The following is a 13,842-nucleotide window of genomic DNA, read 5'->3' as shown; positions in this document are numbered from 1 at the left end:
TCCTAGATCTCAGGCAAATCGTGTAAGCCTCTAGCCAGCTAGATGAGGGGGATGTGTGTTAGGCTACATGAAGCCAAGATACCTCAGTCCTCTTCACTTCTCATGTATAGGTTGGCTGGGAAAATACAGAGGTCAGACTCTCAGCACAGTCCTGCTCACAAGACATCCAGAGAAGAGCAACAACTGCCCTATCCCCACCTCACTTCCCCAAGCCAAACCTTCAGGCTACAGGTAACCTAGTTCCTTCCAACACTTCTGGCTGCAGTTTGAGAACAGAGATTCTGCACATTTCAAAACATCAGAAAGGAAGCAGCAGGCAGCTACAATCTCAGTATCCTAACAAAGGGCTCCCAAGAAGATATGCAACTACTGCTATGCCACAGATGCCAACAGTGGTAGGATCCAGATGACTCTATGAACCAGGGCTCTGCTCCATGAAGGGTGCAGGACCGTTCCCCTGAGAATCAGATTGCGTCTTCTTGGCCCATAACAGCTGATCAAGGTACCTTGGAACAGTTCAAATGGTAGAGGGTTCACCTGGAAAGGGGGAGGCTTCCAGCTGAGACCCTGACTGCTCCATTCATGCTTGTGTGGGGAAAGGAGTGGTTTGGGAACAGCAAATTCTACACCTCTGCTGGAGATTAGGTAAAGTGATCACTGAGGTCCCTTCCAACCCTAGCATTGTATAAATCCTCCTCGTCCTCCCAACTAGCCAGAAGAACCTGGATTAAAAAAAAAAATGACAGAGAGACCTGCTCCTGTCATGTCATTTATCAGACCACATTTGTACTGAACCAGGCACACTAGTTATCCACAGGCATGGGCGACTGGTGCCATCTGAGTTGGGGGGGCATATGTCGTCCCCCCCCGGTGACCAGTCAGCAACTGGGGGGTTGCTCCCCCACAGCCGAGCTCATCGACCAGGGGCTATGTAGTATAGACACACCAGAAGTAATTCAACTATTTGGCTTAATTACCAGTGGGCGTGTCTACACAAGACACCTTACTGCGTAGCAGACTAATTTGATGTGAAGCAAAGTGTCACCATCTATACATACATGGCAATTCGGGCACAGTAGACTAATTTACTGAGCTGCCGGATAGTATTGTCAGATACAAGTAGTATCTGGCAACACAGTAAATTACTGTAAATACATGTGTAGATGGTGACATCAGGATTGGTTTACTCCAGCTCAAATTGAGGCAGAGTATATACAATCACATTAATTGCACATGTAGACACTCCCAGTCTAATCATAGCAGCCTAGGGTTATTATGGGCTAAATTTATCCCGATAGCCTGCCACCCATACCTAAGCTAGCTGGTTTAAAAGCTACCCTAGCCATCTCTTCTTTGCATCGCAGTCTGGAGTGCAGACATACCTACCCAGATGGGCAAAGCAACTAGCCTGAGGTCACCTAGCAGGCCAGTGGTAGAGTGAGGAACAGAACCCATGGTAGAGCCTCCCAGTCCAACATGCAATCCTCTGGATCTTGGGGTCCATCACACAGCAGCCAGGAAGCGCACTAAGCCATTGTCTTCCTGCTTCTACAGGTCACCCAATGGGAGAAAAGCATCTCCCACCTTCAGTGCTTGTTGCATAGCAAGCCCAAGTGCCAGACTAGGAAGAGTGCATACTTCCCCTCTCCTCCCCTACCCCTCCTCCACATACTCACAACACACTGCTTGTCTTTCAAAACTTTTTATTGTCAGCAAATAACAAAAAGAGTCAGTTTTGCTGTCTCACTGTGGGAGAAGGGGGTGTTCTGGTGGAAAGGAGCCTGAAGGGGATACAGCTGTTGGCAAGGCAAGTCCCCTTAACCTAGTGTGCCCAGCTGGGTTGGAGGCAGAGCACATGGTCTGTGGCTCTGCTACCATTACCTGCCTAGCAGGTAAGGAGTAGGGCAATGCAATGGCTGGGGCATTTATAAAGGGAGGGAGGTTACCTGGGAAGTGTACATCATTCTCTAAAGCAGGAAGCACATTTACATCTGCTTATAAATAAACAAAGAAATAAAAAGAACCACACACCACGAATGAGTCTCTTCAAAGCAGGCAGAGACAGGAGCCCTTGTACATTTCACAATACTCAGGTGTTTCCTAGCCACGGCCCCAACATTGCCAGACTCTCCCTACAGCCCTCACTGGCTTGCTGGGCATCCAAAATGGAGAGATCCCCTATGGTGAAGACATGGTGCCTTGTGTACCACTGGGATTGCTCCCTCCCAGACCAGCTTAGATTGCAGTGCTCACCTTCATGCCCAGTGCCACTTCAGAGGGATGTGAGCTGCAGTCACACACTCTTCCTACAAACCAGGCTGTACTGGGTAGCACAGCTACTAGAATCCAGAGACCACCTACTGACCCGTCCTTGCAGAACAACACTCAGAAGCAGCGGCACGGTATCCTCCCCTGGGACGTAACCACAACACAGAGGACTCCCCCCACTGCTGGGAAAGAACACAGGGTTGGCATACTGAGGGCTGGTTCCCGCAGAATCCAAGCTCCCAGTACAGCTGCCTGGTGAAGAGAATGAGGCAACAGTTTGCCAAATGACATAGCAGAGCATTACCTCGGAAAGAAACGTGGTGATGGTCACTGACTCCCAGATAACACAGCACTTCCCGAGCTGTATAGCCACTGACCAGACCTTCTGCCCTAGAAAGCCAGCAAGCCATGGGATGACAGACACAGCTGGAAGGCCACAAAGCCCTTCACTTGAGCTGTTGAAAGCCCCTGAGATAACATCTTATCCTAACTGTATCTGCTTGGTGCCTAGGTGGGAATTTAGGCCTATAGCTTTCTCCCAAGCTCATTCCAGAAGGTTTTGTCCTTGGCACTCTAGGCACCGCCTAAAATAAGATTAAACTGTATGCTCACAGTACAAGGTGCTCCCATGCAGACCAACTGGTACTTTTGGATTGCAGGATGCAAGTGTGGTAGGTGACAGGCTGCCCCACCCCGCTTTGCAGTGATTTGTGCCCTGATCAGCAAGCTCCTCTAACCTCATAGCCAGGAGCAACAGCCAAGTCTCACACTGCTCTGGGACCACAGTTCAATAGGGACGAGCTGGAATTCAGCACTCTTCAAGTGGCAGTGCAGCAAGTGCCTGCACTAGCTGTGGATCACATCAGGACTGCAAACTGGATCCCAGGCAAGGCTCCTTCCCCCAGAACATCCCACATGGTCAGACCACTTGGAGAGGGTTTAAAATTGATGTGCCAGGTGACTAAGAGTTATGCCCATGAAACTTCTCCCTCAACCCTCACCCACTGCCTAGGATGCAAATGAGGGCATAGGGGTCAACAGAGAACCCCACGGAGGGTTTAGGAGAGAGTCAGGCATGTTGGGAGTGACCAGAGAGATGCTTTCTACCTTTGCCTTTAAACATCAAAGCTTATATTATAGACTATATTATAAAATCCGGAAGGCAGGGCCACCCTGCCCAGAATACAAACAGCAGAGAGAGCACAGCTCTGTGACCAGCCGGGCTAAGGTCTGCTCCAATGCGGGACTTCACCATCACCGAGCTAAGCTACTTCTACAAACAGTAATTTAGTAATGAGGATGCAGTGCGAGTGGCCTGTGGTGGGCAGATAGGAAGGAACCTCCTAGGGCTGGTTCTTTGCTTCAGGGTCTTTGTCATAGATGTAACTTCCCACAGCTCCAGTGTTCACTCCTGCAGCAGAGACAAAGCCATGTGTCAGGGTAGGGCTGAGACACCTGGGCAGGGCATGGAGGGCAGATATATCCCCAAAGACCTGGCAGGGGACCCTGTGCAGAACTCTAAGGATGAAAGAGCAGCCATGGAAGATGGGGACTGAGGAAGCCAGAAGGCCCAGTGCAGGAGACTGACACAAGCTTGTCCCTCCTTCCTCAGGAGCTAGCTCCATGGTCTGAATCTGCTCTCCCTGCATGAAGGGAGCTCTCCCAGTTCACCCTGCTGGACCTGACACCACAGTCCAAGACTCGCTGACCACAGAGGGAGAAGGGCAGCTGCACATTAGGGAACATATTTACCTATGGCACAGCTGTTGGATACTGCCGTCTCTAAGGAACTAGGAAACCTTTGACTAGCCAAGCTCTTTGGGGGACCCCCTGCCCCAGGCTCTGAGAGAGTTAGGTTACCCCTACTCTATCTTCTCTCTACTCACCAAATCCTAGGACAGCGACACGCACAACACCCATTTAGTCCAATGGGTCTTCCCCTTCCAAAGCCAGCTCAGCAAGGTCATCACCCACCTCACCTGGGTCTGTATGTACCAAGCAAGATTTGGGAACCTTGCCTTACTCCACTCTTATACCTGCTCTGTGGAGCTGCTGACTGCACACAGAGCCCTGCTGACCACCACCTGTCTAGCTGGACCATACAAACATGCGTGTCCAAATGCTACACACCAGGCCATGTTAACATGCATGTTCAAGTGCTATACACTGTGAAGAGACAGAGCCCACAGCCACCAAGAGCAGCAGCTGGCCCTCCTGCACCCTTCCTGCCCTTGCCTTTGACCCCTGGAAGTCTCCTCTCTCCCCCAGTTCTGTGACCCCTCTCCAATAGTCCTCATTCCATGCAGCACACTTACCCTTTGGCCCAAAGAGGATCCCGTAGCAGGGCTTATGGCAGTAGGGTTGTCCATCATGCTGCAGGAGAAGAGAAACGCATCAGCACAGACCCTACTCAACAGACACAGGGGACTGTCCTAGTAACCCTCCTAGGCCCCCCTCCCCAAGCCACAGCAGGGCAGCTGTGGAGCCACCAGGGAGCTGCCAGCATCCTGTGCCACCTGCACTGGTACCCTGGGAAAAGAATGCTGCTTGACCTGGAAGCTGTCTAGTGCTTCCCCTGTGCATGCCCAAGGGCACACAGAGCTGTGGGACAGAAGCAGGCAGAAAAACGCTTCCACCCCAGCTCGGTCCTAGCCTTCTTTCTCCCTATGACAGCACCACTCCAACCCCCAGGAGTGGCAGCTGCTCATAGTGGCACTCACCCACCCCACTTAACATTGTGCTGGGAGTAGCAGAATAGCTGACCACAGGCTTTTCCCTCCCATCCCAGCCTTCCCACAGCAGAAGTTTCCTCCATCACTAGCACTAGTTTCTCATTTCAGATCTGCTCTGACCTCTGGTGGGCAAGTCTGGAGTTGCTGAACAAGCCCACAAGCAGTAGGAATAGGTGCCTAAGTCATGAAATGCGGGGGCAGCAGGCAGTGGAATGAAAGTACTGGCTAAGGCTACATAGGTAGGAAAGCCTTGGGACTGTGTTCAGCACTGCTTGCCCATTTCTACAGCCAGTGACCTAGCTAAAGAGGAGCTCTAATCATGGGCCCACTTCAGGCAGCTGCCTGCAAGAACCCAAGCACTGGACAGCACAGGATGAGCCCTGTGCCCATTTCAATGCCGTGGAGTCAGGAGCACTGCCTCAGTGTGCGCTCCCCTCTGGAAAGAAGCCAATGCCCAAGTGTTTGGTGCACCTTGGACCACACAATGCAAAAGTACCTCAGTGGAGAGGAAGGAGCCTGCACCAACATCTGGAGAAGGGGAGTTTGGTGTCTAACCCTCTCCCAAAGCTCCAGCATCCAGGGGGAAGGAATGGCCAGAAAAAGTCTTGCTGAACAATTAGGGCCCAGGATTGCTCACACTTCTGCTCTCACACATGGGTTTTGGCCACATCACGTTAGCTTTGGGGATGCATGGGCCGTGCTAAGAGCGAAGAGGGAACCCAATACTGTCAGAACGCAGCCTCTGCTTAGTAAGTACCTGGCATAGGGCATCACATACAGAGTTCTGGCTACAAGCCCCTCTGAGGTGGAAGGGGAAGATGTAATGCTGGTCAGGAGCACAAGAACCCTGGTCTCAAGTAGAAACCAACTCCTGGCTCCTCAGCAAGCCCCAGCCTACCATACACACTCCTCTGTCCAGGTGATCTGCACCATCAATGGATTCATCATCAAGCAGGTCAAATAAGGTCTCCAGCTGGGTGCAACCCAACTTCTACCAAATGAAACACCTTCTTTGCTTCCAGAGTAGCATTCAAGATGAAGAACAGAGCAGAGGCATGAAAGGCTCCTTTGGAGGGGATTTTATATTTTAGAGGTTGCATTCAGTCCTTCACATGCCTGGGGAAGGGGATTGCCTGCTTGAGGGGGAGAAAATAAATGCCGGGCAGTCAGTCAGGTCAAGACACGTCCCCAGTCCTCACCTCAGCATGGCCCCCAGGGGTTAGAGTCTTACTGCAGCGTTCACAGCGCAAGCAGGGCCGGTGCCAGTCCTTCCCCAGCGAAGTTACCTTCTCAGCTGGAGTGGAGACAAAAGCAACACAATCAGAGGGAGCTCTCCAATTCCTGCCTTGGCTTAAGACTGTCTGAGTCAGGCGTTCGCCAGTACCTCTGAGAAGATGCAGAATTACTGACTAGCAAAGGTACAGCAAGGTAAATGGGGGGCTGTCGCTGCACAGCAATACAAGGGACTGTCAGTATTATATGAGAGGTCCCTGCTAGGCATTGTGCAGAGCATTTGCCAAACAAAATGGGAGGGCAAACAGAGGGGCAGCAACCTGCCTGAGCTTGCCTGAAAGCCTCTTGGAGCAGCTCCTGTTCCCTCACGTGGTCATATCCTCCAGATCCCACTTTTAGCAACCAACATCTCCCCACAGAGGAAGCACGACCTTGCGATTAGGGCTCCCAGATCTCAGCCCAGCAGCCTGGGTTCTACTGTTGACTCTGCTACAGACACTCAACATGACCCTGGGCACATCATTTAAACTCTGGGGGCTGCTGCTCCCCAGCAGCCATTTCCATTTAGGATTTCATGCTCCTTGAGGCAGGAACTCTCTCTTTTCATGTCTGTGTACAGCACTGACCCCATGGGCCCTGCCCTGTGCTGGGAGCTCATAGGAATGAAACCACCACCAGGGTGTAAACAGGGCTTACCGAAGTAGACTCTCTTCCCACAGCGTGGGCACATGTTGGGCTCTCCAGTGAAGGTGGTGACACTGGAGGCTGGAACACAAAAAGAAAAGAGTTTGAAGGCCTGACAAAATTAGAACAATGCTCCCCCTGATGGTACCAGGGCCATCTGGCTTTTCTGACAGCACTGGCCAGTCACTCTGGCACCTCATGATGGCAGAGGGCTCTGCTCAGTGCCCGAGCCAAAGGCTTTCACCCACTGCAGAATCAACAGGCTAAAGTCCACCACTAGAAACTAGGGCTGGTCTCTTCAAGCAGTATAAGAAATAGTATCCTCCCTCCTGCCCTGCCATCTCAAACAAGATCAGAGCCCTTTAGGGCACTCTGTTGTTTGTCACTGAAGCAAGAGCCAGCATTCCTCACTGATAAGCTATCATTGAAAAAGCAACAACCCATCTGAGATATGCTGAGCTACAGCAGGGACCATGCTTGGTGGAGATTCAAAAATCAATTCCGTGAATCATAGAATCACAGGGCTGGAAGGATCATCGGGTCCAGCCCCCTGCATGAGCAGGAAAGACATCTGGGGTCCGGTGACCCCAGCCAGGTAACTGTCCAGTCTTCTCTTGAAGACCTCTAGGGTAGATGACTGCACCACCTTTGGGGGGAGCTTATTCCACAGTCTGGACACCCTAGCTGTGAAAAAGGTTTTCCTAATGTTCAGCATGAAACGATCTTCCAGGAGTTTGTGGCCATTGTTTCTAGTTTTCCCCCAGGGTGCCCTGGTGAACAGTTGTTCACTGAGCCCCTGATGTACGCCTCTGATATAGCAGTAAGCCACAATCAGGTCTCCTCTCAGTCTTCTTTTCTTTAGGCTGAAGAGTCCGAGATCCCTCAGCCTCTCCTCGGATAGCTTGCCATGCAAGTCTCTGGATCAATGCATAACATAGTAACAGAGGGGAGGAACAAGCAAGGACGGGGGTGTGTGAGTGTGTGTGTGTGTGTGTGTGTGTGTGTGTGTGTGTGTGTGTGTGTGTGTGTGTGTGTGTGTGTGTGTGTGTGTGTGTGTGTGTGTAAAATGTGGAGGGAGAGCACCCCACAAGCAGGTAGTAGTAAGGTTCAGGGGGGTGAACCCCCTCCAAGGATTTCCTCTACAACTTGAGCATCTGTCTGTGCTACAGCATTAGTGCAAGGGAAAGCAAGCACACTGGGAAACAAAGCACAGACAGCTCCCATCTGTAGCTGACACAATGAGCTAAAACTGATGTGGGACTTATGCCTCTTCAGACATCAGCTACTCAGGAGTGAATGTACACATGTAGGTATCCATGTACATCCACACCTGAACACAGGACCTGAGTTATAACAGCTGTTACTTTTGCTGCAACAGCCCAGCTCCTCAAAAACAGAGATTATCTGAGAGAACATTCACCCCATGAGGACTCGAAGGGTTGGGGATGAACACAAGCACACACTTGAGAACCCAGAGCTGTCAGAAAGGCTGCAAGCTGATGAATAAGTAAACCCAGTGGGGAACTTTACAGCTCCAAAAGGTAGGCCTCAGCTACCAACAAAGCACTTTAGGGCCCACACATTTTACAAGTATCCTAAGCATCCACCTGGGGTAGATGAACTCTTGGCAGGCTTAAGAGCCAATTCAATCCCATCGGTACCCCCTCTGAACTGATTTCTGGATAAGATGCAATAGTTCCAATAGTGTCCCCGTGGTGCTGTTCCACTGTGCCTGTCAAGGGCTCCCCAAGCAGTGCATACCAGGAAAGGAGCCAGCAGCTGTGGGGCAGCAGAGAGCACTGCATCAGAAACAGGACTAATGTGGATCCAGGGCAATCCTGTAAGAGCCCACACACCAGTTTAGCAAAGCCCACAAGGACACACTGGACCCAGAGGGCTAGAGTTGACCCAAATCACAAAATCATTGAATCCTGTGAGGCAGCCAGAGCCCCGGGGGGCCATACTAGCAGGGGCATAGTTCTGTTGGCCAAGAACGCCAACAGTACACTGGGCCCAAATGCCAAAGCCCATTATATCACTTTGGCACCAACCTTTGCTAGGTCCTTTGGGTGGGGCGCTGACCTTCTTCTCTTCCACCTTTGAAACATGCTCAATGGGTCCTGGAGCCGTTTGCCCTTCGGTCTGAGGCTTTTCATAGATGTAGGACCCAGCTCCACCAATGTTCACACCTGCAACAAGAGCAGCAGCATTTATAGGGTCATATCCCAGACACCCTTCCAGGCTCTAAGACTCCCAGCGGGCCAAAGCCAACGGGGCACGACCAGCTGCAAAGACTGCACTGCCTGTCTCTTCAGCACACCTATGTCTGGCTTACTCAGGGATGACACTTACTCAAACTGGATCTTTTGAAGACACACAGCTAGGCAGGCCTGAAATGCATAAACAGCAACCTCCAAATCCTTCTCCCATGTATGAGCCAGGGTTATCTGCCTCCCACACTGTTTTTACCTCGGGACCATTTTATCTGCCGGGAGTAGACATAGTTGGAGGCAGTAACCCTCCCTGCATCTTGAAGGGGAATTAGTTAACAGAGAACTGTCATGACTTCATTCCTCCACTCTCTTGACAGAAGGTTTCCGCATTATCTCACATCCAGGTCTGCAAAGAACACGTCCCATTAAAACTTACTGCTGATCTAGAACCACTCTGTGCATGGCTTGGAGGCCCAAGAAACAGAAACACTGACCTGGAGGCATGCTGGGTTCCCTAAAGGAAAATCCTGACACAGCTTTGGCCTGCGCTATCCTATTCTTGGGCCATTTTCAGCATCCTAAACACCCTCCTGTCAGCCAAGACAGGAGGAGACAAGACCGATGAATAATTCAATGGAGGGCTGCAGCCCTGGAAGTGCAGGAAATAAAAGCCCTGAGGAAGGAAGCCAAGGAGAAGAAGGGTCAGGAATGCAGACATACCTTTGGGTCCAAACAGTGTCGCATAGCAGGGCTTGTGGCAAAAGGGCTTCCCGTCATGCTACAAGAGAGAGAGGGGTGGGGGGAAGGACAGTCAGAAAGGCAGCTGGCAGGAGCCTCTAAGAGGCACCAAACTCTCAGGGTAGGCAAGCTGCAGCACAGCTCCAGACACTGCAGACATGCTTGCACATTTCATCAAGCGTACTGAAGATACCTGAACGGTGCAGACAGTCAACTGGGACGCCTAACACCAAACACTGGCCCCCTTTAGACATATTAGTCACCCATGCAGTTTAGATGCAGAGGCAGGGCATTCTGGGAAGACCGGGGACTATCCGTGAGCACAACCGTTTTCTACCTCCAACAGCACAAGGGGTCCCCTACCAAAAGAACCCACCCCCAACTCTTAGCATCACTTAGGAGTTTGTCTAGCTTTTGGTCTCCAATGGCCTGTCATGTCCAGGACTATTCCAGGGTTCAGGAGAAATGGACTCAAATCCCTGCTGCACCACAGTCCCTCTGCATAACCCGAGGCATGTCTCTGCTCCTCAGCTGCTCATGTGTACAAAATGGGAGACCATAGTCTGGTCCTATTACATACGGAGATGCTGAGAAGAGCCCAGTGAAGGACCTTGGGAATGTATCCTCCCCTCATTTCAGGGCAAAAAGCCCTTATTAGAGCATAACCCCCACCCCACTCATGTCATGGAGCAATCTCCACACCTCCAAGCCTCTCTCAGCAGAGCGGAGTTTGCCACAAAACACTAACCAACCTAATACAACTAGGCCTCTGTGGTGCCCTTCTGCACTCCTTAGAGGTACCTTAGAGGCAGATACCATGCGATGCTGCATTCAAAGGCAGCCACTCAACAGGTACGCTTGGTTTCTGTTCCCAGTCATTAACTTGCTCAATGTAAGCATCTGCAGAGCTCCCAGGCATTTGTCTGGGTCAACATTCTGGTTTCTTTGCATTGATGTACCTCCCAAAGAATGAAACAGTCCCAGAGAAAAACACCACATGAAAGAGAGGGAGTGCCCAAACCCCACAGTTAGTTCATCTAGAAAGCATCTTTAGACTGAAACCCTGCAACATGACACAAGGAGCTGGTAACATATGATCTTGCTTTTTAACATAATCTCTGGGTTGGGCTTCTTGGTTATTTTGGGGGCAAGGGAGGGAGGAAAGGCGGGGGTTGGTATTTAATGGGAGCCATGCACGTCACTGTGGCAAGTTTGAGCCATTTCTTTTAAGTGACTGCTCATCTCTTCTGGAGTTTAGGCTGGATCGTTACTTCAGTATTGCAGAGAATTAAGATGGACCGTGTAATAATACACACACTGCCCACCTTCAGTCTATTGTCCACCTTCACATATAAAGAGATCCCAACGCAGAAGGCTAAAAACATACATTGCTCCAGATGTATTGCGGTTTATATGCCGGAAGAGAAACATTTTCAGAAAGCAAGCACACAGGATGGCAAGGCATCACACAAAGGGGTCTGTTAGCAGGATCTGGAGACTGGTGTACTGGACAAGTCAGTCATCCTACATGAGGGAGAACTGAAACCTCACACTAGACCTTTCCATGGCATAAGCTTCTACACTGAAGGAAAGAGATTTTAGAAATTCTGATGAGGTCTTAATGCCGATGTGGGCAAAATCCAGCCCACGGGCTGGAAGCAGTCTGCCAAGGAATTCTATCCCGCCCGTGGCTGGTCCCTCGGCCCCACCTGGCCCAGGCACGGGGGACAGCCCAAGCCGAGATGCATGTAGCCGGTTCCAACTCCCCAGACATACAGCGGGGCTGGGGTAGCATGGCGGCTGGACTCAGTTTCCCAGCAGTGGCTCCTTCTAGTTGTGCTGCTAGAGTTGCTGACATCGCAGGCCCCACTGCCCAGGCACCCTGGCCCATCCTCTCTGCATCTTCTTCCAAGGGCGCAGGACAGAGCAGGCAGGTGGGCAGGGTCTCCATAGAGAGAGGCCTGGGAACCTCATGGGCAGGATGCGCTGGACTAAGTGGATGGGATGGGGCTGTGACAGAGCAGAGTTTCGGAGAAGGATGGGCGGGTGGGGCCAGAGCTGGAGCTGGGGCCAGGATCATGGGCTGGTGACAGCATGGGGCCAGGGCATGCCCTATGGGCAGGGGTCCCAGCCAGTCTCCATGAAGACCCCACCTGCCCACCCACTCATTCCATCCAGTGCCCCTGGCCATGGGTGTGGAGCAGACAGGCCAAGGCTGGATTGGATCAATTGCCACCCCACCCCTCACCTCCAACTCCAGGCCCACAACAGCTCACCAAAACTCACCACTCCTTAAGTGGCCCTCCAGCCCAAATAATTGCCCACCCCTGTTTTAAAACAAAACAAAAAAAATAAAAATTAAGGAGATGAGCCCCCGCCATGGACTGCTACCTACAGGGCCATCATTACCAAAAGACCTGGCCAAAATACCCACACACTGTCAAGAATTTCAAAGATTTATTTCTGAAGTTAATTTGCTAAATCCTTGATATTTTTTTTTCTTGTGCACACTAGTTTCAAAGATTATTTTCTAAAAAAAGTATGTTCATTTGGCTTGGGTATTCTATTCAGCCAAGCAATCAAAATAGACATTAAGATAAATGGTCCTGAGGTTAGACAGAAGAACGCCAAAAATGGATAAACGTTATAGGACTTCACGGCCCCAGAGGCTCCCACAGGAAAACCAAAAACAAATAACCATCTTCCCAATAAAAAGAACAGTCTTAAAACAGAGACAGTGAGGGAAAAAACAGCACCTACTGCACAAGCCAAATACAGAGCTATTTTTTGTTGTTGTTTATGATTTTCACTGAAACTTTCTGAAACATTGTGAAAAATTCAAAAAGTTTCCATGAAAATCCAAGAGGCTGAAGTCAGGATGAGTTCACTGTGACAAAAACTCATTTGCTGGAAAAATGCTGATCAGCTCTAGGTAGAATGGGTTGAGATTGCTCTGTCAATTAAATGGCATAATATAGCTTTCCCAGGGACACAGGTTTCAGGCACCAACATCTCTGAAGTCTGCCAGGGTTCAAGCTAAAAACCTGACTGTACTGGAAATGCTGCATTTCCCATGGCACATGACACCCATTTGTCTCCCCAACAGATAAGACGCTGAGTCAGAAGCCTAACACTGCCCTGTAGTTGAACACACAGCAACCTGCACAGCTCCCGCCACTGAAATTTTGCAATCCATGTTTAATCAATACTTAGCTCTCCTCTACCCCACACAGCAGTGCCTTAAAGGTCATCATCATTATCCCCACTTTACAGATGGGGAAACTGAGGCGCAGAGAAGGAAAGATAATTGTCTGAAGTCACCCAACAGTAAAAGGGAGGTTAGGAGGGCTGCCACGGACACCCCTGGCCCTCCTCCCTGCACCACCATCTGTGCACTGAGCGGGGCATTCAAGGGCAAGCCACTGCCATAAGGCTTTCTCCAGAGCACATGAAGTGGTCGTGGCTTCTGGCTGGACAAGGAGGCATTCAAGTCTGAGGAGCTTACAGGTCAATGGAGGCAAGTGTGATACTTCAGGACAATCTGCCCGCAAGCGAACAGAGAGAGTGCAGAAAAGAGGTGGGTTATAAAGAGGAACAGAGAGAAGTAGCTATGCACCGAGGGAGAACACAGCTTGACTGGGATTTGGGAGACCTGGGGTTTAGTCCTAGCTCTGCCACTGAACTGCTGTCTGACCTTAAGCAGGTCATTTTGTCTCCATATGCTGGCTTCCCACACCCAACATTTGCCCATTTAGGCCGCATCCACACGTGCATGGATGTTTGGTTCCCTGGAGACAACTAGCAGCGGTGCACCTCATGCCACCACCAGTTGTCCCTGGGGAATGCCTGTGCCACACACCCTCTGGCACGCAGCAAGTTACCCTGGGTGTGGTAAGGAAGGCTGAGGCTAGCACTGAGCTGGCCCCAGCAGCCTTACCTGGTGTCCTGTGGGCCCCTCCGGGCTGTAGCCGCAG

General features: G+C 50.9%; 1 protein-coding gene across 1 annotated transcript; it reads right to left on the bottom strand.

The window, feature by feature from the left end:
• Positions 1–1,686: 1,686 nt before the first annotated feature.
• CRIP2 (cysteine rich protein 2) lies at positions 1,687–10,001 on the bottom strand. Its single transcript, XM_006015012.3, has 6 exons — positions 9,851–10,001; positions 8,969–9,106; positions 6,930–6,998; positions 6,200–6,294; positions 4,584–4,641; positions 1,687–3,679 (listed from the first exon to the last, which is right to left on the bottom strand). The coding sequence occupies exons 3-6, from the start codon at positions 6,961–6,963 to the stop codon at positions 3,612–3,614; spliced, it is 255 nt and encodes an 84-aa protein (XP_006015074.2). The 5' UTR covers positions 6,964–6,998; positions 8,969–9,106; positions 9,851–10,001; the 3' UTR covers positions 1,687–3,611.
• Between the last annotated feature and the right edge of the window lie 3,841 nt (positions 10,002–13,842).

This window comes from Alligator sinensis, unplaced genomic scaffold (assembly GCF_000455745.1).
Source record: "Alligator sinensis unplaced genomic scaffold, ASM45574v1 scaffold647_2, whole genome shotgun sequence".
NCBI lineage: Eukaryota > Metazoa > Chordata > Crocodylia > Alligatoridae > Alligator > Alligator sinensis.
Note: the sequence above shows the minus strand (reverse complement) of the source record. Positions and strands in the feature narration are given on the sequence as shown.

Bases quoted from the DNA above. Each gene is read 5' to 3' on its own strand.
- CRIP2 (XM_006015012.3), bottom strand. From the start codon at position 6,963: ATGTGCCCACGCTGTGGGAAGAGAGTCTACTTCG. The intron at 6,295-6,929 runs GTAAGCCCTGTT...TCTCCACTCCAG, and splicing joins TGGGAAGAGAGTCTACTTCG to CTGAGAAGGTAACTTCGCTG. The intron at 3,680-4,583 runs GTAAGTGTGCTG...TCTCTGCTGCAG, and splicing joins GATCCTCTTTGGGCCAAAGG to GAGTGAACACTGGAGCTGTG.